At 44.4% G+C, this 25,626-nt stretch overlaps 1 protein-coding gene across 3 annotated transcripts in view; it reads right to left on the bottom strand.

Annotated features, from left to right (window-relative positions):
- PHKB (phosphorylase kinase regulatory subunit beta) overlaps nucleotides 1–25,626 on the bottom strand; it is a 327,566-nt gene that overhangs the window by 99,924 nt on the left and 202,016 nt on the right. For all 3 annotated transcript variants that reach the window (XM_088458985.1, XM_088458984.1, XM_088458983.1), the window contains 5 exons: nucleotides 23,104–23,199; nucleotides 22,646–22,843; nucleotides 21,735–21,792; nucleotides 18,660–18,737; nucleotides 8,861–9,019 (listed from right to left, as the gene is read on the bottom strand). In XM_088458985.1, the coding sequence (XP_088315111.1) occupies nucleotides 8,861–9,019; nucleotides 18,660–18,737; nucleotides 21,735–21,792; nucleotides 22,646–22,843; nucleotides 23,104–23,199 (589 nt within the window). The remainder of the gene's footprint in view (nucleotides 1–8,860; nucleotides 9,020–18,659; nucleotides 18,738–21,734; nucleotides 21,793–22,645; nucleotides 22,844–23,103; nucleotides 23,200–25,626) is intronic.

The following is a 25,626-nucleotide window of genomic DNA, read 5'->3' as shown; positions in this document are numbered from 1 at the left end:
TGCTGCCTGCCTGCTTGGTAAGTTTGTTTGTGTATATGTGACATAGGTGTGTATGTAAGGTGTGAGATGTGTATGTGTGTGTATATATGTGTGTGTGCATGTAAGGTGTGACATATTTATGTGTGTGTATATTTGTGTATATGTCTATTCACATATATATATATATATATATATATATATATATATATATATATAATATATATATATATATATATATATATAATATATATATATATATATAATATATATATATATATAAATATAAAATATGGAAACCCCCCCCCCATAAAAATCCTGCGTTGCCCCTGAACTGGTCCCACTGCAGAGACAGTCTTCTTCTGGACAAAATGATATATACTGGCCAATTAACGTCAATTCATAGTTGAAACTAAAAAAAAATCTCTCCATTTTGAGGAAACATGATACAAAATCATTTCCTTTAAACAGTAATTGGCAACAGGACCTACGAGATGTACAGGAAAATTAAACCAAGATAGATATATTTTGGACTGACCCCTCCCCCCCCCCCCCACCCTAATGTAGAGGAAGCCAAAGCCACCTGCCGCACTGTAATAACTGGGCTGATTGCCTGACAAAAAGCTGGAGCTGCAAAGCAAGGCATGTCAGTTAACATGTGACATCACAGGCCCTCACACTGTGATACAAGCAGCGAATCACCTATCGCCTTACATGGACATATTGACTTAAGTATAAACATGACAGATATATCAACCTGTTGTAACGCACTGATGTCATATACTGGTGCTAAGATCTGCTCTTACTGGGAGGGGCTGTACGTAAGGATTACACGTATGTACAACATAGATAGTGTGTTTGCCTAATACTATATGTGTATATGATACTTCTATATAAATTCTAGGAGACACCGGGCCTGATTCAGAGGCGCACGCTATTTGCGTGAGCTCGCTCTGAATCAGGGCGTTCCTATTTTTCTTTATTCCGGCCTCCAGACCACCCACAGGTTGTGCGAGCGGCCTGGCGATGGTAGTGATTATCGCGACCACTGGCATTGCGAGGACACGCTTGTGGTAGGGTCTCAGCACTCGCAATGCCAAGTGGACTTCCAGCTCTAATAGAACCGCCCACAAACAGCAGGCGTTCCTTCGGGAACGCCTCCGTTTGTTCAGCCACCCCCCCCTACCCGCCTACAAAACAAGGCGAGCTGTCGATCAACATCGACAGCCGCCCCATTTTGCTGCGAGCTCCGGAGCGAGTGAAGGTCTCACTCGCTACAGGGCTCGCGCACACCGCGCGTGCTAACTGGGCCACCATCGATCCACTTGCGAGCCCAATGCGCTTGCGAGTGGGTCTGAATCAGGCCCACAGTGAGGGCAGTTCTTAAAGCACTGGGTTAAAATTCACACAACTGAAAACCATTTCCTTGATGTTTGGACCATTTTTCAATCTACAAAAGGCAAATCTGTACATAAAGAACACAAGGCAGCGCTCAACACTGCCCAAGCCCCAGATGCCAGTCTACAAGATATCACAGTTTAAACAAATTATGATGAATAAGATCTGATTTCTATTCTGTTCTGTGCAACCTGCAGCCATATTTCACGGCCGAGACGGGTAATTTAATGCTCAGACATAAATCTAGGCACTATTACAGAGAAGCAGCTCTGGCACTTGTGTTCCGCAGAAAACAATGAACTGTTTACCGAGTAACTCCCCCGGTGAAGTGTCTGAGATGTGTACAGCTGGAGAGACATTTACGCTGACAGGATGACTGAACGAGACGAGTTATTGAGGATGGCAGCTGGGGATTAGTCACCGTGACACTTCGGATGAGCGCTGCAGCGCTGGTCAGGCTGGGATTGTGGCACCCGGGCACGGGTCACTGGTGGGTAACACACTTCAGATGCCATCAGTCCGCAGCTGGTCAGCGCCGTCAGCGATGGATTATCAGCTACAAGGGACAGGAGGCATTGCTCTTACATCATCTGTCAAGGACTGGCCAATAGTCACAGAATTGCCCTAGCGCATAACCTCAATGACAGGCTCAACACATTCAATGGGGCACATTAATGATCACTGGTGCACACACAGAGAGGGTACTGCTCCTGGAAAACCAATCAGAATTTGTCATCTTATTACCAACCAATTAGGAAGCTACGTTCCATTATGCAAGATGGCTGCGCTAGCATTTAATAGGTTAGGGTTAACGACACTATTTTCCTCAGTACCAAGTATCACAAATGCCCCGGATTGTCTGCTCTGCATTCTATTAGGGTATAACCAAACTGTAACACACTGTGGGCAATATACACCACGCACCATATAGCATGGCGTTCAATACTGAATTCAATACTGCAGTGTTCATTGGCAAAAACAGGTGATATTTTTAAATATATATACAGTATTTGTTAAAGTTTTTTAATTAATTTTTTATTTAGTGCCCTTCTCACGTCCTCAGTACAACTGCTCCTGAGCAATTCCCAAGGTAAAGATGTGTCCTTATACGTTTTTGCTGCAGCCACGCTAAAAAGCCTCTCTCGTCACGCCAGGTCCCATGAGACTCTGCTAGCGCCAGGCATCTTTTTTTGCTGATAAGTCGTCTAAGTCGCAACGCGTGACTAGGACGCACCATCAGACTGTGCTGAATAATATGATTTGCAACAGGTGTGTGACTGAGCTTCTGATTCTGTATAGGAAGTGCTACAATGTAGCAGCCACAGGTTATTTAATTCCAAGTTCCGTTGTGCTTCATATACAGGCTGAGAACACAGATATACAGGTGTCACATATCACATTACACTACTCAGCGCAGTCTCCCATATACAGACTCAGGAGCACACAGATATACAGGTGTCACATATCACATTACTCAGCACAGTCTCCCATATACAGACTCAGGAGCACACAGATATACAAGTGTCACATATCACATTACTCAGCGCAGTCTCCCATATACAGACTCAGGAGCACACAGATATACAGGTGTCACATATCACATTACCCAGCACAGTCTCCCATATACAGACTCAGGAGCACACAGATATACAGGTGTCACATATCACATTACTCAGCGCAGTCTCCCATATGCAGACAGGAGCACACAGATATACAGGTGTCACATATCACATTACTCAGCACAGTCTCCCATATACAGACTCAGGAGCACACAGATATACAGGTGTCACATATCACATTACTCAGCGCAGTCTCCCATATACAGACTCAGGAGCACACAGATATACAGGTGTCACATATCACATTACTCAGCACAGTCTCCCATATACAGACTCAGGAGCACACAGATATACAGGTGTCACATATCACATTACTCAGCGCAGTCTCCCATATACAGACTCAGGAGCACACAGATATACAGGTGTCACATATCACATTACTCAGCGCAGTCTCCCATATACAGACTCAGGAGCACACAGATGTACAGGTGTCACATATCACATTACTCAGCGCAGTCTCCCATATACAGACTCAGGAGCACACAGATATACAGGTGTCACATATCACATTACTCAGCGCAGTCTCCCATATACAGACTCAGGAGCACACAGATATACAGGTGTCACATATCACATTACTCAGCGCAGTCTCCCATATACAGACTCAGGAGCACACAGATATACAGGTGTCACATATCACATTACTCAGCACAGTCTCCCATATACAGACTCAGGAGCACACAGATATACAGGTGTCACATATCACATTACTCAGCGCAGTCTCCATATACAGACTCAGGAGCACACAGATATACAGGTGTCACATATCACATTACTCAGCACAGTCTCCTATATACAGACTCAGGAGCACACAGATATACAGGTGTCACATATCACATTACTCAGCACAGTCTCCCATATACAGACTCAGGAGCACACAGATATACAGGTGTCACATATCACATTACTCAGCGCAGTCTCCCATATACAGACTCAGGAGCACACAGATATACAGGTGTCACATATCACATTACTCAGCGCAGTCTCCCATATACAGACTCAGGAGCACACAGATATACAGGTGTCACATATCACATTACTCAGCGCAGTCTCCCATATACAGACTCAGGAGCACACAGATATACAGGTGTCACATATCACATTACTCAGCACAGTCTCCCATATACAGACTCAGGAGCACACAGATATACAGGTGTCACATATCACATTACTCAGCACAGTCTCCTATATACAGACTCAGGAGCACACAGATATACAGGTGTCACCTATCACATTACTCAGCACAGTCTCCCATATACAGACTCAGGAGCACACAGATATACAGGTGTCACATATCACATTACTCAGCACAGTCTCCTATATACAGACTCAGGAGCACACAGATATACAGGTGTCACATATCACATTACTCAGCGCAGTCTCCCATATACAGACTCAGGAGCACACAGATATACAGGTGTCACACATTACATTACTCAGCACAGTCTCCCATATACAGACTCAGGAGCACACAGATATACAGGTGTCACATATCACATTACTCAGCACAGTCTCCCATATACAGACTCAGGAGCACACAGATATACAGGTGTCACATATCACATTACTCAGCGCAGTCTCCCATATACAGACTCAGGAGCACACAGATATACAGGTGTCACATATCACATTACTCAGCGCAGTCTCCTATATACAGACTCAGGAGCACACAGATATACAGGTGTCACATATCACATTACTCAGCACAGTCTCCCATATACAGACTCAGGAGCACACAGATATACAGGTGTCACATATCACATTACTCAGCGCAGTCTCCTATATACAGACTCAGGAGCACACAGATATACAGGTGTCACATATCACATTACTCAGCACAGTCTCCCATATACAGACTCAGGAGCACACAGATATACAGGTGTCACATATCACATTACTCAGCACAGTCTCCCATATACAGACTCAGGAGCACACAGATATACAGGTGTCACATATCACATTACTCAGTGCAGTCTCCCATATACAGACTCAGGAGCACACAGATATACAGGTGTCACACATTACATTACTCAGCACAGTCTCCTATATACAGACTCAGGAGCACACAGATATACAGGTGTCACATATCACATTACTCAGTGCAGTCTCCTATATACAGACTCAGGAGCACACAGATATACAGGTGTCACATATCACATTACTCAGCACAGTCTCCCATATACAGACTCAGGAGCACACAGATATACAAGTGTCACATATACTCAGCGCAGTCTCCCATATACAGACTCAGGAGCACACAGATATACAGGTGTCACCTATCACATTACTCAGCACAGTCTCCCATATACAGACTCAGGAGCACACAGATATACAGGTGTCACATATCACATTACTCAGCGCAGTCTCCCATATACAGACTCAGGAGCACACAGATATACAGGTGTCACATATCACATTACTCAGCGCAGTCTCCCATATACAGACTCAGGAGCACACAGATATACAGGTGTCACATATCACATTACTCAGCGCAGTCTCCCATATACAGACTCAGGAGCACACAGATATACAGGTGTCACATATCACATTACTCAGCGCAGTCTCCCATATACAGACTCAGGAGCACACAGATATACAAGTGTCACATATACTCAGCGCAGTCTCCCATATACAGACTCAGGAGCACACAGATATACAGGTGTCACATATCACATTACTCAGCACAGTCTCCCATATACAGACTCAGGAGCACACAGATATACAAGTGTCACATATACTCAGCGCAGTCTCCCATATACAGACTCAGGAGCACACAGATATACAGGTGTCACATATCACATTACTCAGCGCAGTCTCCCATATACAGACTCAGGAGCACACAGATATACAGGTGTCACATATCACATTACTCAGCGCAGTCTCCCATATACAGACTCAGGAGCACACAGATATACAGGTGTCACATATCACATTACTCAGCGCAGTCTCCCATATACAGACTCAGGAGCACACAGATATACAGGTGTCACACATTACATTACTCAGCACAGTCTCCTATATACAGACTCAGGAGCACACAGATATACAGGTGTCACATATCACATTACTCAGTGCAGTCTCCTATATACAGACTCAGGAGCACACAGATATACAGGTGTCACATATCACATTACTCAGCACAGTCTCCCATATACAGACTCAGGAGCACACAGATATACAAGTGTCACATATACTCAGCGCAGTCTCCCATATACAGACTCAGGAGCACACAGATATACAGGTGTCACATATCACATTACTCAGCGCAGTCTCCCATATACAGACTCAGGAGCACACAGATATACAGGTGTCACATATCACATTACTCAGCGCAGTCTCCCATATACAGACTCAGGAGCACACAGATATACAGGTGTCACATATCACATTACTCAGCGCAGTCTCCCATATACAGACTCAGGAGCACACAGATATACAGGTGTCACATATCACATTACTCAGCGCAGTCTCCCATATACAGACTCAGGAGCACACAGATATACAGGTGTCACATATCACATTACTCAGCGCAGTCTCCCATATACAGACTCAGGAGCACACAGATATACAGGTGTCACATATCACATTACTCAGCGCAGTCTCCCATATACAGACTCAGGAGCACACAGATATACAGGTGTCACATATCACATTACTCAGCGCAGTCTCCCATATACAGACTCAGGAGCACACAGATATACAGGTGTCACATATCACATTACTCAGTGCAGTCTCCCATATACAGACTCAGGAGCACACAGATATACAGGTGTCACATATCACATTACTCAGTGCAGTCTCCCATATACAGACTCAGGAGCACACAGATATACAGGTGTCACACATTACACTACTCAGCGCAGTCTCCCATATACAGACTCAGGAGCACACAGATATACAGGTGTCACATATCACATTACTCAGCCCAGTCTCCCATATACAGACTCAGGAGCACACAGATATACAGGTGTCACATATCACATTACTCAGCCCAGTCTCCCATATACAGACTCAGGAGCACACAGATATACAGGTGTCACATATCACATTACTCAGCGCAGTCTCCCATATACAGACTCAGGAGCACACAGATGTACAGGTGTCACATATCACATTACCCAGCGCAGTCTCCCATATACAGACTCAGGAGCACACAGATGTACAGGTGTCACATATCACATTACTCAGCCCAGTCTCCCATATACAGACTCAGGAGCACACAGATATACAGGAGTCACATATCACATTACTTAGCGCAGTCTCCAATATACAGACTCAGGAGCACACAGGTATACAGGTGTCACATATCACATTACTCAGCGCAGTCTCCCATATACAGACAGGAGCACACAGATATACAGGTGTCACATATCACATTACTCAGCACACTCTCCCATATACAGACAGGAGCACACAGATATACAGGTGTCACATATCACATTACTCAGCACACTCTCCCATATACAGACACAGAAGCACACAGATATACAGGTGTCACATATCACATTACTCAGCACAGTCTCCCATATACAGACTCAGGAACACACAGATATACAGGTGTCACATATCACATTACTCAGCGGAGTCTCCCATATACAGACTCAGGAGCACACAGATATACAGGTGTCACATATCACATTACTCAGCACACTCTCCCATATACAGACTCAGGAGCACACAGATATACAGGTGTCACACATTACATTACTCAGCGCAGTCTCCCATATACAGACTCAGGAGCACACAGATATACAGGTGTCACATATCACATTACTCAGTGCAGTCTCCTATATACAGACTCAGGAGCACACAGATATACAGGTGTCACATATCACGTTACTCAGCACAGTCTCCCATATAAAGACTCAGGAGCACACAGATATACAGGTGTCACATATCACATTACTCAGCGCAGTCTCCCATATACAGACTCAGGAGCACACAGATATACAGGTGTCACATCACATTACTCAGCGCAGTCTCCCATATACAGACTCAGGAGCACACAGATATACAGGTGTCACATATCACATTACTCAGCGCAGTCTCCCATATACAGACAGGAGCACACAGATATACAGGTATCACATTACTCAGCGCAGTCTCCCATATACAGACAGGAGCACACAGATATACAGGTGTCACATATCACATTACTCAGCACAGTTTCCCATATACAGACTCGGGTGTCACATTACTCAGCGCAGTCTCCATATACAGACTCAGGAGCACACAGGTATACAAGGGTTGCATATCAAATTAATAACCACAGTCTGCTGGAGCGTCCTAGTCTCATCACATTACGTCTTAGATGCATTTTCGGCAAAAAAAAAGACGCCCGGCACTAGCAGAGTAGCACAGGACCTGACGGCTCACTCATGGCAGGCAAGTCACGTTGCGTGGCGTATTGAGGCTAGATGTATGAGAACACATATGTAGGTAAGGGCCTGGGGAACTTCACGGATAATAAGGTGTGGGAGCAGTTTAAGGTGTATATGAACGAGAATAAAATATCAAGAGCACTTGGCGGCTATACACAGAACAAGGAGCTATTATGTGGGCTTAACGACAGGCATAAGGACACCACCTATCAATTCTCCGGGAATCAGGAACATCGTGAGCACATTCCATGTCCAGGATTCAAAAGTCACTGGTTACCAGTCAATTATAAGAGCAACAAATCGGATGATTCCAATGCAGGTTAAAGCAAGAATATAAAACAATAAAATCAGTACACAGCGTGAGAGCCAGCATTGATCAGAACACTTCGGCTGTAACAGGTATAGCCTGAAAACATGCTCCCTCTATTATATACAAGAGAGTGGCGTCTCAGTGATGTCACAGGCACTCTTACATTTAGTACTTACCCAGCAGCTTGGAGATGATGTACAGAGCCTGTCCCCACAGGAAGAGCTTGCCATCCCGCCCGCAGTTACTGGGAAATCTCTTCTGGCTACTGGGGTTCAGCTTCTCGGCTTCCACAAAGTCAGCTGGCACGTGGTAATATTCAGGAACCACGGGGCACCCTAAGGGAATTACAGAGACGTCAGTGACACAGAGGGAGACACAATATATAACTCTGTCCAACGAGGAAGGGGATAAAATATAGCAGTATAACACTTCATGGGAAGGAAGAGGTTAACATGAAGTAATGTAATTCCCACATACACAGGACCTGTTCATATATAGTGATAAAAAAAATATCTCTAATAGAGGAGGGCATATATACATCACTATATCATTTTCTCACAGATAGGACAGGCGAGTATATACAGTATATACATCGCTATATCATTCTCTCACAGATAGGACAGGGGAGTATATACAGTATATACATCGCTATATCATTCTCTCACAGATAGGACAGGGGAGTATATACAGTATATACATCACTAGATCATTCTCTCCCAGATAGGACAGGTGAGTATATACAGTATATACATCACTATATCATTCTCTCACAGATAGGACAGGTGAGTATATACAGTATATACATCGCTATATCATTCTCTCACAGATAGGACAGGTGAGTATATACAGTATATACATCGCTGTATCATTCTCTCCCAGATAGGACAGGTGAGTATATACAGTATATACATCGCTGTATCATTCTCTCCCAGATAGGACAGGTGAGTATATACAGTATATACATCACTGTATCATTCTCTCCCAGATAGGACAGGTGAGTATATACAGTATATACATCACTATATCATTCTCTCACAGATAGGACAGGTGAGTATATACAGTATATACATCACTGTATCATTCTCTCCCAGATAGGACAGGTGAGTATATACAGTATATACATCACTATATCATTCTCTCACAGATAGGACAGGGGAGTATATACAGTATATACATCACTATATCATTCTCTCACAGATAGGACAGGGGAGTATATACAGTATATACATCGCTATGTCATTGTCTCACAGATAGGACAGGTGAGTATATACAGTATATACATCGCTATATCATTCTCTCCCAGATAGGACAGGTGAGTATATACAGTATATACATCGCTATGTCATTGTCTCACAGATAGGACAGGTGAGTATATACATCGCTATATCATTCTCTCACAGATAGGACAGGGGAGTATATACAGTATATACATCGCTGTATCATTCTCTCCCAGATAGGACAGGTGAGTATATACAGTATATACATCGCTGTATCATTCTCTCACAGATAGGACAGGGGAGTATATACAGTATATACATCGCTATGTCATTGTCTCACAGATAGGACAGGTGAGTATATACAGTATATACATCGCTATATCATTCTCTCCCAGATAGGACAGGTGAGTATATACAGTATATACATCGCTATGTCATTGTCTCACAGATAGGACAGGTGAGTATATACAGTATATACATCGCTATATCATTCTCTCACAGATAGGACAGGGGAGTATATACAGTATATACATCGCTGTATCATTCTCTCCCAGATAGGACAGGTGAGTATATACAGTATATACATCGCTGTATCATTCTCTCCCAGATAGGACAGGTGAGTATATACAGTATATACATCGCTGTATCATTCTCTCCCAGTTAGGACAGGGGAGTATATCCAGTATATACATCGCTATATCATTCTCTCACAGATAGGACAGGTGAGTATATACAGTATATACATCGCTATATCATTCTCTCCCAGATAGTACAGGTGAGTATATACAGCACTATATCACTCTCACTGATAGAGGAGGGTTATATACAGCACTATATCACTCTCTCTGATAGAAGAGGGTTATATACAGCACTATATCACTCTCTCTGATAGAGGAGGGTTATATACAGCACTATATCACTCTCGCTGATAGGGGAGGGTTATATACAGCACTATATCATTCTGATAGAGGAGAGTTATATACAGCACTATCACTCTCTCTGATAGAGGAGGGTTATATACAGCACTATATCACTCTCTACGAGAGAGGAGGGTTATATACAGCACTATATCACTCTCTACAAGAGAGGAGGGTTATATACAGCACTATATCACTCTCTCTGATAGAGGAGGGTTATATACAGGACTATATCACTCTCTCTGATAGAGGAGGGTTATATACAGCACTATATCACTCTCTACAAGAGAGGAGGGTTATATACAGCACTATATCACTCTCTCTGATAGAGGAGGGTTATATACAGCACTATATCACTCTGATAGAGGAGGGTTATATACAGCACTATATCACTCTCTCTGATAGAGGAGGGTTATATACAGCACTATATCACTCTCTCTGATAGAGGAGGGTTATATACAGCACTATATCACTCTCTCTGATAGAAGAGGGTTATATACAGCACTATATATCACTCTCACTGATAGAGGGTTATATACAGCACTATATCACTCTCTCTGATAGAGGAGGATTATATACAGCACTATATCACTCTCTCTGATAGAAGAGGGTAATATACAGCACTATATCACTCTCTCTGATAGAGGGTTATATACAGCACTATATCACTCTCTCTGATAGAGGAGGGTTATATACAGCACTATATCACTCTCCACGAGAGAGGAGGGTTATATACAGCACTATATCACTCTCTCTGATAGAGGAGGGTTATATACAGCTCTATATCACTCTCACTGATAAAGGGTTATATACAGCACTATATCACTCTCTCTGATAGAGGAGGGTTATATACAGCACTATATCACTCTCTACGAGAGATATCTACAGGAGGGTTATATACAGCACTATATCACTCTCTCTGATAGAGGAGGGTTATATACAGCACTATATCACTCTCTCTGATAGAAGAGGGTTATATACAGCACTATATCACTCTCTCTGATAGAGGAGGGTTGTATACAGCACTATATCACTCTCTCTGATAGATGAGGGGTTATATACAGCACTATATCACTCTCTCTGATAGAGGAGGGTTGTATACAGCACTATATCCTTCTCTCTGATAGATGAGGGGTTATATACAGCACTATATCACTATGTCTGATAGATGAGGGTTATATACAGCACTATATCACTCTCTCTGATAGATGAGGGTTATATACAGCACTATATCCCTCTCTCTGATAGATGAGGGGTTATATACAGCACTATCTCCCTCTCTCTTATAGATGAGGGGTTATATACAGCACTATCTCCCTCTCTCTTATAGATGAGGGGTTATATACAGCACTATATCACTCTCTCTGATAGATGAGGGTTATATACAGCACTATATCCCTCTCTCTGATAGATGAGGGGTTATATACAGCACTATCTCCCTCTCTCTTATAGATGAGGGGTTATATACAGCACTATATGCCTCTCTCTTATAGATGAGGGGTTATATACAGCACTATATCACTCTCTCTGTTAGAGGAGGGTTATATACAGCACTATATCACTCTCGCTGATAGAGGAGGGTTATATACAGCACTATATCACTCTCTCTGATAGAGGAGGGTTATATACAGCACTATATCACTCTCTCTGATAGAGGAGGGTTATATACAGCACTATCACTCTCTCTGATAGAGGAGGGTTATATACAGCACTATATCACTCTGATAGAGGAGGGTTATATACAGCACTATCACTCTCTCTGATAGAGGAGGGTTATATACAGCACTATATCACTCTCTCTGATAGAGGAGGGTTATATACAGCACTATCACTCTCTCTGATAGAGGAGGGTTATATACAGCACTATATCACTCTGATAGAGGAGGGTTATATACAGCACTATCACTCTCTCTGATAGAGGAGGGTTATATACAGCACTATATCACTCTCTCTGATAGAGGAGGGTTATATACAGCACTATATCACTCTCTCTGATAGAGGAAGGTTATATACAGCACTATCACTCTCTCTGATAGAGGAGGGTTATATACAGCACTATATCACTCTGATAAAGGAGGGTTATATACAGCACTATCACTCTCTCTGATAGAGGAGGGTTATATACAGCACTATATCCCTCTCTCTGATAGGAGGGTTATATACAGCACTATATCCCTCTCTCTGATAGGAGGGTTATATACAGCACTATATTACACTATTAGCACTATATAGTGCTGTATACAACCCTCCTCTATCTGATAGAGGAGGGTAATATACAGCACTATATCACTCTCACTGATAGAGGAGGGTTATATACAGCACTATATCTGATAGAGGAGGGTTATATACAGCACTATATCACTCTCTCTGATAGAGGAGGGTAATATACAGCACTATATCACTCTCTCTGATAGAGGAGGGTAATATACAGCACTATATCCCTCTCACTGATAGAGGAGGGTAATATACAGCACTATATCACTCTCACTGATAGAGGACGGTTATATACAGCACTATATCTGATAGAGGAGGGTAATATACAGCACTATATCCCTCTCACTGATAGAGGAGGGTTATATACAGCACTATATCACTCTCTCTGATAGAGGAGGGTTATATACAGCACTATATCACTCTCACTGATAGAGGAGGGTAATATTACTCTCTCTGACAGATTCCTCGGTAATGTATATTAGAGGGCGATGAGAATACTCTGCTGCTGATTTTTGATGCGTTACCCTGAAGGTGGCGCTGAGAGCAGAAAATTACATATACATTAAATTCTGAAACAAACCATGACAACTGCAGACAGAGTGAATTGTGCATGATGTTGTCAAGTGTCAGCAATGGAATATCCATCAAAGGGAGGAATAATGGACGACATAAATCAGTTTTCATGCTGAGAGCGCCTTCCAGAATCACAATACATGAAGAACACGAAACGTAAAACTGCTGGACAATGAAAGATGGCGTGCTGGCGCTGAAGAACTGACAATTTAAACATATACTGGGAGAGCCAGAGATTGGACAGAATGTACTTGTGGTAAGTGGCAAAGGGCTACGAAGGAGAGAGCCATGGAGACGGGGAGCAACACAGACTGTGTGGGGGGGGTAATTCTGCAACGGTTTAGGGATTAGACATGACAGCAGCATTGGGGTAAGAAATCTAGGGCAGGGAGGCAGGACGTGAACGCAATGGCTTCTGGCCAGCACAAAGTGCTTGGCTCACGTGGTGCCCGTTACCCTGGCACAGAATCCTCGGATACATTTCCAAGCAAGTTACATTAAAGCGACACGCTATACTATTACCTACATGTGTAATGAGTGAGTACAGACCCGGCTTTGGCACATCAGAGGACGTGTCACTGCTGCTCCTGTTTGGCATTGCGGTGCCTTGGCGGTGCGCGCTAGGAGCTGGGGAAGATTCCCATAATAGAGAGAGGTGCCAGGGAGCGCCCATGTTATTAATACCGTTCAGAGTTACACAATGGAAGGAGTCCCAAGTCCCTCGCAGCCGCCAGCACCCACACGCAAGTCACTTTGTAATCGCTGCTCTCGGAGCAGTTCCGCTATTTATTTATTCTAACAAAAAGCCCCCGTCGCTGCAGAACGGCACAGGAAAACGCTCTGAATTTGGAACATTTAAATCAACCCTCAAACACAGTAATTTTCACAGCATGCCGCTCTGCGCAGAGGAATAGAAAATCGATATACCTAGTCCAGGGAAGGCGATTCCATGTGTATAATTTTTATATTTTACTTTATTTACATTCAGATTGTCAGAGACGTGACTAACGCTCACCACCAACATAGTCATGGGATTGAGATACACATGAGCAGAACAGTGTCACATAAGCTCATGCAGTGCTAGTTGTAACTGGGCCCTATATTGGCTCACCTATGATTACCAGGTCTCTAGTGGGTGATCAGCATTTGCAGTCAAAATTGGGGTTCCGGGCCTGGCATAAAAAGTGCTGCACCCACAGCTGCCTTGCTCCCCGATGGCTGGTCACTGCCCTGAGATCAGCACCCAATGATCCGTTCCCTCTCCTCGCCTTATCTCCCAGAATGTCTGCGAGAGTCATGAATTTGGGGGAGTTTTCCCCAGACTCTGTAGACATTAGGACACCCTCATTAATCCTGCCCACTTTGCTAAGGGATTTCGCTGGGAACGGAAACATCGTGGGCCCTCCGAACAATGCACGAAAGTGGACAAGTATGTGTCCCCCTTCATTTAAACTCCACCCCTCTCCTCCTTTCTGCTAATTGGTTGGTGCAGGGGCAACAGCAGGGTATTCATGGGTAGGTGTACTGGGTGGTGTCGGGGGCTGGTGCTGTCTTGTCATTTGCAGATCATGTATCAATGCTAGCTGATGGGAGTAATAATGTTCTTTTATTTATATATATATAGTATATAAAGAAGACTATGGCCCTCATTCAGAGGCGCTCGCAAAATGCGAGTGGTCATTCTGAATGTGGGCGGCCGCTTGGGTTTTGAAGTGTGGCCTCCTGGTCGCTAGCTAATCTGTGGGTTACCACCCACAGCTTTAGCGACCGACCAGGTTGATGGTCGCAATGGTCAAGACCATCGCGACCATCGGGGCTTGCGACGAGACCCTAAGGTTGGGTCTCGGCAACCGCAAGCCCCAGGGAGCTTCCTGCTCTGATCGAGCAGGAAGCTCCCCACTGACATCACTGCTGATGTCAGTGCGGCCGCCCACAAAACGGTAGGCGTTCCTTAAGGAACCACTCCCCCCGCCACGCCTACAAAACGGGGCGAGTTGTCGATCAACATCGACAGCCGCCCCTTTTGTAGTGAGCTCCGGAGCGAGAGCAGGGCCTAAACATCGACCCGCTTGCGAGCGGGTCTGAATTGAGGTCCTATGTGCACTTACACTCATTTATCATGATCCCTAATGTGAAATCGCCAGCACTGAGAATCTCTGTATTATGGTCACAGTACACGGGTGGGATGAGAAACGTTGGACATTTCTCCTTTATTGTCTTCTGTGTTTCAATTTCACGTTATTGATTCTTTGGAGAGCACGTCTTTGCTTTTAGATGCCTTAAACGCATATTTCTCCCTTTCCCTTTTTAACATGTACATTATGATAAGACTGGTGCACTCTCGCCCCCCTCCCTACAGACTTGCAGCTGAGCCCATTATTACCAGGTTTATAGGAACCTCATCTGGCACATGTCAGTGTTAGGTCTCCCCCTAACAGAGATGATCTTGTTGCCGGCGGGGAGCTTTGTAACTAAGCTAAGCTAGCCCTAAGAACCTCCGTACTGAATTGTAACACACGGGTAGGATAGGGGCAGAGGGCATCTCTTTATCCTATATCCATGCCCATATCTGTACAGTACACTTGGTTACAATTAGAAGAATGTATACAATGTATAATACCATCAACAGTCAATAAATAATCTTGCTGTAACATAAAGAAAGTATAACATAGGGGTAGCCAACCTCGGTCCTCGAGAGCTACTAACAGGTCACGTTTTCCAGACCACCCAGCAGGTGCACAGGTGTAGTCATTACTCACTAACACATTTGAAAAGATAAACCGGTGGAGCCAATTATTTCAGTGGTGATTCAGTGAGGAGACCTGGAAAACATGCACTGATGGTAGCTCTCGGGGACCAGGATTGGCTACCCCTGGTATAACATTACTGGTCTTCCACCCTTTAGTGCTGTGGACTCATCAACGCCCAGCCCAAACTCCTGGACCTAGAAACATGAAAATCGGGAAATATATTCCTTCCATGATGTAGGTGCCAACTAAGAAAGTTTTTTTTTTTTTTTAAATTCGACTCCTAAGGGGGTAAAAAGGGCTAAAATGTTTCCTCCCCCTGTGCAATGTCCTGGCTGACTGTCTCATCGTGGCTGTAGCAGAGTTGAATACTCAAACACCAACTGTCACCCCAAGTGCTACCAAACATCACTGGCAGTTGGTGCGGCTCTTCTATTTGTATAGTGAGGGAAGGGGATGTGTTATACAGAGGTGATGGAGGAAAATGTGTTACTACACAGGTGATGGAGGGGAATGTGTTACTACACAGGTAAGGGAGGAAAAAGTATTACTACAGGGGTGAAGGAGGGGAATGTGTTACTACTTAGGTGAGAGAGGAAAGGAATTCAAATGTGTTACTACGGGGTGAAGGAAGGGAAAGTGTTACAACATGGGTGAGGGAGGGAAATGTGTTACTACAGGGGTGAGGGAGGGGAATGTGTTACTACAGGAGTGAGCGGGGGTAATGCTACTACAGAGGTGAGGGAGGAGCATGTGTTACTTCAGGTGTGCGGGAGGGGAATAAGTTACTACAGGTGTGTGAGTGAGGGTAATTAGTACAGGTGTAAGGGAGGAATTGTATTTCTACACAGGTGAGGAAGGGGAATGTCAATTGTATTACAACATAGGCTAGGGAGGGAAATGTGTTACTACAGAGGTGAGGGAGGGGAATGTGTTAGTACACAGGTGAGGGAGGGTAATGTCTTACTATAGCAGTGATGCATTACAATAGAGGTGAAGGATTAATGTGTTATAGGAGTGGTGAGATGGAAATGAAAACAGTAAGGGGGAATTCAATTAGGTGTGAGTTTGCAAAACACAAAAAACTCACACACTTCGCCTTCATACGCACACCTGAGATACACACAATTCAATTCGGATTGCCAATTTGCACTACTCACAGTGAGAGTGTGCGAAGTTTGTACAAAAAGTGAACAGGGAAAATAGCATGAAAAAGTGGGCAGACCATCCTGGATCCCAAAAAAGTGAAAACTTTGTTAGTAGAATCATGTAGAAGACTGTTAGTGGCCATAAGGAAAGTACTGTATGCTTTTAAAAGGTGTAGAATGGCTGATTTATGCATATTTAAAAAAAAAAGTAAAATAAATATAAAAAGCTGTAGAATTTACTTTCTAATTAAACAGAAAATGCAAAAAAAGTAGAAAAAAAAGATGCTTTTGGGGTACTTTGAGGCAACTTTATAAAATGTAAAAATATGATAGAAAGCAATTATTTTCATTTAAATAAATATTTTCATTAAAATTGGGGTGCATGATTTAGCTAAAAAAAAAAAAAAAAAAAGAATCTTATTTTGGGGTAATTTGAGGTCATTTATTTTTCTTCACCCCAGAAAGGACATGTAGTTATTGGCCCAATTAAGATAATTGAAAAATTCCAAATGCCTAATTAGTCATTAGGGAGGGGTGTCCGAAGAGTTCTGAAGCAAGTCCCAACCTTTTGACCCTAAAATACATATTCTCCCTACGTTTTCACCTGCTCAGGGGGGGTGCGACCAAAAACAGGCTCAGAAAAAGAAATGCAAATTTGGAATTGAATTACAAATGTCATTTGCAAGGCGAATTTTCAGTGATTTCACCTTACGGGACCAAACTCGCACCTGATTGAATTCCCCCCTAAATATCTAAGATCTACCTGGGTGAAACCGGGTACATCAGCTAGTGATTTTTATACATCACAGGAGACATAAAATTTAACACGGATACAACTTGATATTATTAGGATGACGATCACTTCATCCTCTACAAGAGCAGCTTAAAGTGGACCCATCGTCTGCACGCACTGGTTGCAGCCATTTTGTGAACTCAGAAGAATGCAACCTCCCTGAATGCAGCTGAATGTTAATATTGGTTTCGTCCACAAAATGGCCGCCTCAGTGATGTCCTAGCTCCTAGTCAACTGACAGGCCGAAATCTTGTGATTATGGGATTTGCCCACAACATGGCAGCTTTTACCTATGTTCACATATTACAGTAAGTAGCTCTAATAGTTCAAATACACCTCAAAGTCCAGATGGGAACTTCAACTTACCATCAAACGCAAGGAAGAGTAACGGGTCCAGGAGAGCCTCAAACTCTTTCACTTGCTCAGTGTCTCCTCTGAAGACCCCTGAAATGACAAGAAAGCCTCGTGTCTCAGTAACAGTTGTATAACGTTCATACCTCCCTGCGTGTTGGCCTAATGTAAAACCCCCATGAATGATGCATGTTGTCTGTGTCCCCCCCCCCCCCGCATTGACAATATGGCTGTTCTGCTTTTGTAACGGTAGAACGGAGCTGTTTACACATAATGATTTCAGCGCCGTTCTGTGCTGTGCCGGCAGCAGATGGACTGAGATATTAACATCTTATAATCATTCAGTGTTGTAACTAAATAAGGACCTGCAAACAAGCTCATTATCATTATTACATTTATATTCAGAATAACGCATTCAACTAGCACATTAAGCCCCTAAGCTGGCGGAAAACGGGATGATTTCTGATTATTATCCTGCCGAGGCTCAGAAGAGTCAGTGAGGTTATAATGCACAACGTAAACCTGTCATCATTTATACGGTGTCCTGAAAGCAAGGTTTTATTTACAGTCTAGAGCTCTCTGACACGTGCCGCCTCACTGTGGGGGCAGCCATGATGCCGGTCTGCTGTGACTGCACATCAGTTCTAGAAAGAACTGCTGACATCACAGACATGTAGAGCCTTAGTGATGTCACTGGTTCTTAGAAAAACAACAGGCTGCAGATTCTTGGAAGATCAGCTCAGCCGACAAAATGGCTGCCTCACAAATGGTCTCATACAGAGCTGGCCGTATAAAAGTGATGTATTTACGTCTTGAGTCTCACATCAACTGTATTCCGTTTTGTAAGTACAATGGGAATGTTAATTCTTGAAGTAGTCCAAAACGAAATGACAAGTCATCAGAATAGATGGGCGAGACCAGATATATTATGGCCGTGGTGTGAACGATCGAAGTATTGTCAGCTGGCGGTCAACACACAATCAGCAGCTGCTAAATAATCATGCTGGTTTCGTCATCGCTATTGTGACAATAGAATGCGTCCGTCTTATTAGGTCACATCTGTAGGGGGAGTGCTACCTTAAGGTGCATACATACGTAACGATTTTTGAAGTGTAATGAACGATTTTTACAAAGATGAACGAAATATGGGCCTGATTCAGAGCCGGACGCTCTGACCAGAGCGCTCGCTCTGAATCAGGGCCCTCCTACATGAAAATGGAGCGGCCTCTTGGACGCTCGCATAGCTGTGGGTGACCACCCACAGCTATAGCGAGCGTCCATGATGATGGTCGCGATGGTCAAGACCATCGGGCTTGCGACAGAGACCCTGCGGTAGGGTCTCGCTGCCACAAGCCCTGGAGTGATTTTGGCTCTATCAGAGCAAAAATCACTCCCACTGACATCACTACTGATGTCAGTGGGGCCGGCTTCAGACGGTAGGCGTTCCCATGGGAACGCCCCCGTCTGGCAGGCACGCCCCCGGCACGCCCACCAAAGGGGGCGTGCTGTCAATCAACATCGACAGCACGCCCCCTTTGGTGCGAGACCCGGAGCGACGGCTACCCCGTCGCTAGCCGGGTCTCGCGCATGCGCACGACGGAGCTCCCTCCGTCGTGCACATACGCAGTAGGGCACCATCAACCCGCTTGCAAGCGTCCTGCGCTCGCGAGCGGGTCTGAATCAGGCCCTAAGTTCCTTCCTTTAATGAAAAATCGTTATGTTGGACAGTCTGAAATAGACGAACGATAACTACAAACGGGAGCGCGCTTGAACGTTTATCGTTCAGCGTTCTAACTCAGAAACTGAACGATTTTTTGAACGATTGAATGAGAACGACAAATCGTTCAAAAAATCGTTACGTTTTTATGCACCTTTAAAAGTGCATACACACATGTAACGATTTTGTAACAACGATTTTCTGTCAGATTTTCCCTTGAAAAAGTGAATGATTTTTTGAATGATGAACGAATAATGTTCCTTCCCTTAATGAAAATCGTCATGTTGGACAGTCTGAAATGGACGATGAACGATAACTACAAATGGGAGTGCGCATTTGTGATTATCATTCATCGTTATATCTCAGAAACGGAACTATTTTTTTTAACAATTTAACGATAACGACGCTGTTATCGACAAATCGTTCAAAAAATCGTTACGTGTGTATGCACCTTAAGCGTCATTTAAGATCGTTCACCGCCGTTACGCCCCTCCAGGACAAAGGGGCTGCAAGTCGGGCACATATCAGTATGGACGATGACAGCACAAAAATTGATGTACATCCAACTCTAAAAGAGGCCCAAAAGTGTCTAACAAATTATCAAAATGTCAGAATGGGCTCAGGACTGAGGGCCTCATTCAGTAGCGGTCGCAAGAAGCAATCGCTCTCTCTGAATGAAGGCGGCCACTTCTTTTTTTTTAGTGCGGCCTCCTAGTCGCTAACTAAGCTGTGGGTTAGCACCCACAGCTTAGCGACTGACCAGGTTGAAGGTCGCGATGGTCAAGACCATCGCGACCATCGGGGGTTGCGACGAGACCCTAAGGGAGCTTCCTGCTCTGATCGAGCAGGAAACTCCCCACTGACATCACTGCTGATGTCAGTGCGGCCGCCCACAAAACGGCAGCCGTTCACTTGGGAACGCCTCCGTTTGTGGAGCCACCCCCCGCCCCGCCTACAAAACGCTCGTGCGCAGGGCCTTAACATCGACCCGGTTGTGAGAGCTTAGCGCTTGTGAGTGGGTCTGAATGAGGCCCTGAGTGTTAAGCCCCTCACCTTGTGCACTACCTATTTGACAAGCAAATTTTATTTTTGTTTTTTAAAAACATGGTTTGCCCAGAAAAGGTTATTTTGTGTGATTTTTGCACTATGCGGTCCTTTCTCCCCCGCAGACAAGGCCTGCTGATATATCAAGATGAATGGTTCTATCACTCACTCATTAAACAGAGGGTCCTTGGGAATCCAACGGCCAAGAGACCCGATGCTGGGAATCTAGTGATTAATCCTTAACAACAGACACAAGGAAAGTTCAGCCTTCCAGCCACTGTCGTGTATTCATTTTAAAACTAAAAAAGGGTCACGAGTCACAAACTTACCGTCAATGGTCATGTAGATAAAGAACAGCGGAAATTCACACTCAATCCCATCGAACAGCTGACAATAAAAAAAAATAAAAAAATAAAAATGAATATAAATATGAGCAAGAATTGACATTGTCAGCCGGGTACAATTCTGCCGCACAGACATAAATTTCCACCGGGAGGACAGAAAAGACATACTGTGTTCACTGTGCTAGCAAATAGGCTTTTGTAATTCTAATATTAAAAAAGATAATATTTTTTTTAAAGGGACGTCTCCTTGCTCTGCTCTCCCGACGAGGGCAATTTGGTTTTCCTGTGTAAACTTGTAGTGAGCTGTGAAATTAAAGAGAAGAATGATGAACCTTTTAGCCCTCACTCAATAAACTGTCCGCTGGCTTTTAATAGAGAGCGCCAGCGACGGAATCGGAGCTGCGCAGCCAGAGAAACAAGCAGTGCGCGGAAATTATTGTGTAACGCGATGGTCTGTACAGGGCACAAACACCCGCTGTAAAAGAAAAGAAAATAATAATTGCTTAAGCAGGCTAAGTGTGACAATAATGGTACATATCTCAATCACGCACATGACGTTGGGACAAAGTAAAAAGGCTGAAGCCTTTAGAAATGATGTACATACGCCTCTGCTCCAGCAGTGTACTAAGTCGTTCTGCTGCCGAATGATGGGTCTCTTTTATTTTTACATTTATTTTCAGTAAATTCCACCGGTTTTGTCCAGCAACATCTGTACTAAGCAACGATCAAAAATACTATTGTTAAATGTCTTTGAATTCAGATATTAACTTCTCACTAGGCTCATGACAAACCCGTACATGTTATGGTGACCGGGGCAGATGCCCCGAACCCAGATTCTCAACATAACGGCAGGATTGTCACGAATAAGAATAAACGATAAACACGACAGATTGAACCTTTATTTCCGCGGGCTTGTAATATCGCCTGTTCTCATCTTCTAGCGCCGTTCGATAACCGTCCCGAAGGAAGCGCTTGAATCCGTATTTCCCTTTGAGCTTGCGTACGATCTTATCCATAGCCTGGTGAAACAAGGCGTCGTCGTCTACGGCGAATGCCGGGTAGCTGATGCAGGTCAAGAGAGCCGTGTCGGTGTTCTGGTAACAGAGAGAAACAGCTTAGAAAGTAGCGCAAGTTCTAACAGAAAATAAAAAAAAGAGACGAGCGCTGGACTAAAATGACGCACACCGCTGGTACATAAAGTATGTACTATAAATGGTGGCCATCAAATGTACTCCAAATCAGGGATCACAAGCCATATCAATAACTTGTACACGACAGTATCAGTTTTGCCGCTAATCGGAGCCTCACGCTGCGCTCATTACTGTTCCCAGCCTGCTATCTAACAATGACTTACATGGGAGCGAGACTCTCTGGGCAGCAGGGAGCAGAGAGTCTGTCTATTCCGGTTATGTGCATCGAGATCCACAAATATGACGGACCAGGAGCAGCCCTGCAGACACAACAAGAAACAAGACAATCAATTATCTCTCGCCTGCACAAAAGCCAATTAGCAAATGCCAGTCAATTGGCTGCTCCCAGCCACGGCGTCGGCGTAATCAATAGGGAAGATTCGATTCCATTTTTTTTTTTGCTGACAAGATAACAAATTAAACATGTTAATGCGAGTGCGTTTCAGCCGCCAGCGTTAGGAGGTGAACAGTCGCGCCAAGGAGATTATATACAGAGCCGCAGGTGTCTGTCTGAGAGATCAGGGGGGTAAAGTTCCCTCTGGGGGCTGAAATGAGTTTGCTATAATGTGTAACTGATTTAGTCTATTATACCGAACATCCCAGAACAGATTATTGATGCAGAGAATAAAGCTGGTTATGTATAATCCAGTCCCAAATAACATTGTGAAGTCCCGTCTAGGCCACTCTCTCTCAGCCGTATAAACGTGGGACCTCGTGGGCGCACTCCTTACCACATCCCGCCGGCTGTGATACAAAATGTTGACAATAAAAAGTTAGACAGTACAGAAGGTCAACAGGTACAAAAGGCCGATATGGAAATGGTTGACACAGAAATGGTCGACATGTTTTTTTTTTTCTCACCATAATCTTCAACCTATCCCTAACACTCCCCTTGGTGCCTAACCCTAGCCTTCACTCCTAATGCCTAACCCTAACAGTCCCTTCTAGTGCCTAACCGACACTCCTAGTGCCTAACCCCAACAGTCCCTCCTAGTGCCTAACCGTCCCTCCTAGTGCCTAACCCTAGCCTTCCCTCCTAGTGTCTAACCCTAACCGTCCCTCCTAGTGCCTAACACTAACAGTCCCTCCTAGTGCCTAACCCAAACAGTCCCTCCTAGTGCCTAACCCTAACAGTCCCTCCTAGTGCCTAACCCTAACCGTCCCTCCTAGTGTCTAACCCTAACCGTCCCTCCTAGTGTCTAACCCTAACCGTCCCTCCTAATGTCTAAACCTAACAGTCCCTCCTAGTGCCTAAACCTAACAGTCCCTCCTAGTGCCTAACCCTAACAGTCCCTCCTAGTGCCTAACCCAGTCTCTCCTAGTGCCTAACCCTAACAGTCCCTCCTAGTGCCTAACCCTAACAGTCCCACCTAGTGCCTACCCTAACAGTCCCTCCTAGTGCCTAGACCTAACAGTCCCTCCTAGTGCCTAGACCTAACTGTCCCTCCTAGTGCCTAACCCTAACAGTCCCTCCTAGTGCCTAACCCTAACGCTCCGTCGCTAGGGGTCTCGCAGCAGACGAGGCGAGCTGTCGATGGTGAGTGACAGCTCGCCCCGTTTGGGAGGCGGGCAGGGGGCGTGCCTATCCAAACTGAGGCGTTCCCGCCGGAACGCTTGCCGTTGGGGGCGGCCCCACTGACATCGTTGCTGATGTCAGTGGGGAGCTTCCTGCTGGATCAGAGCAGGAAGCTCCCTGGGGCTTACGAGTGCCCAGACCCAAACTTAGGGTCTGGTCGTAAGCCCCGATGCTCGCGATGGTCTTGACCATCGCGACCATCAGCCATGTTGGTCGCTAGAGCTGTGGGTGTTAACCCACAGCTTAGCGATCGACAAGGAGGCGGATGTTCAGGATGCAAGCGGCCGCCCTGATTCAGTGCGACCGCTTGCAACTAACGACCGCCTCTGAATGAGGTACTCAGTCCCTAGCACCGGAAGAGTATTATCTTTAGTGTTGTGTCGCACTAATAGCAACTTGCTCCGATTCACACCGGATCCGACACCGGTGGTCACACATCCGTAAGGATCCGGAGTTGGGAGTAATAGAAAGAGGTGTAACAACGCTACCTCCTAGATGTACACGACGGTGATACTGCCTCAGTCAGTGACGCCATTAGTTCCCAGACTGAATATTGGTTCTGAGCTAAATATGGCTGTTCCCGCTGATACACATTTATTTGCATTAATCCTCCAGGATTGCAGAGGCATTTTATACGTCCATCTGAAGCTTCCCAAACATACACATCATGTATAGACTAATCCCTACACACCTAAAGCCGTGACCCCAACATCTGTCACTGAGCAATCTAAATACATCCAGCATTTTTATCCCAAATCTGCCACTAAGGAGCATGTCCAGTGAGGTATTTTATGATAGATCCTGTGTAAGTCTTGGCTCGGACCCGGGGATGGCACACGCACAGGGATATATATGATAGACGCACCAGTAATCAGCTGGGATATGGATCTTAAAAGGATTCTGCCTTCAGCAGAGAGAGGTACAAACTCGTACGATGTCTCAGGGACTGAACGGACAAGAGCACTCCACAATAACTTTTATTTTAGACTCTGTAAAAGTGCTGGGATTATAGTTTATTTTCACTTTACCCAATAATATTTATTTTATTTATTAAGTTATTTATAAAGCGTACATATATTATGCAGCGCTTTACAGAGAATATGTCAGTCAT

Source organism: Taudactylus pleione, unplaced genomic scaffold, assembly GCF_031769625.1.
Source record: "Taudactylus pleione unplaced genomic scaffold, aTauple2 ptg000885l, whole genome shotgun sequence".
NCBI lineage: Eukaryota > Metazoa > Chordata > Amphibia > Anura > Myobatrachidae > Taudactylus > Taudactylus pleione.
This window is presented reverse-complemented; position numbering and strand designations above follow the sequence as displayed.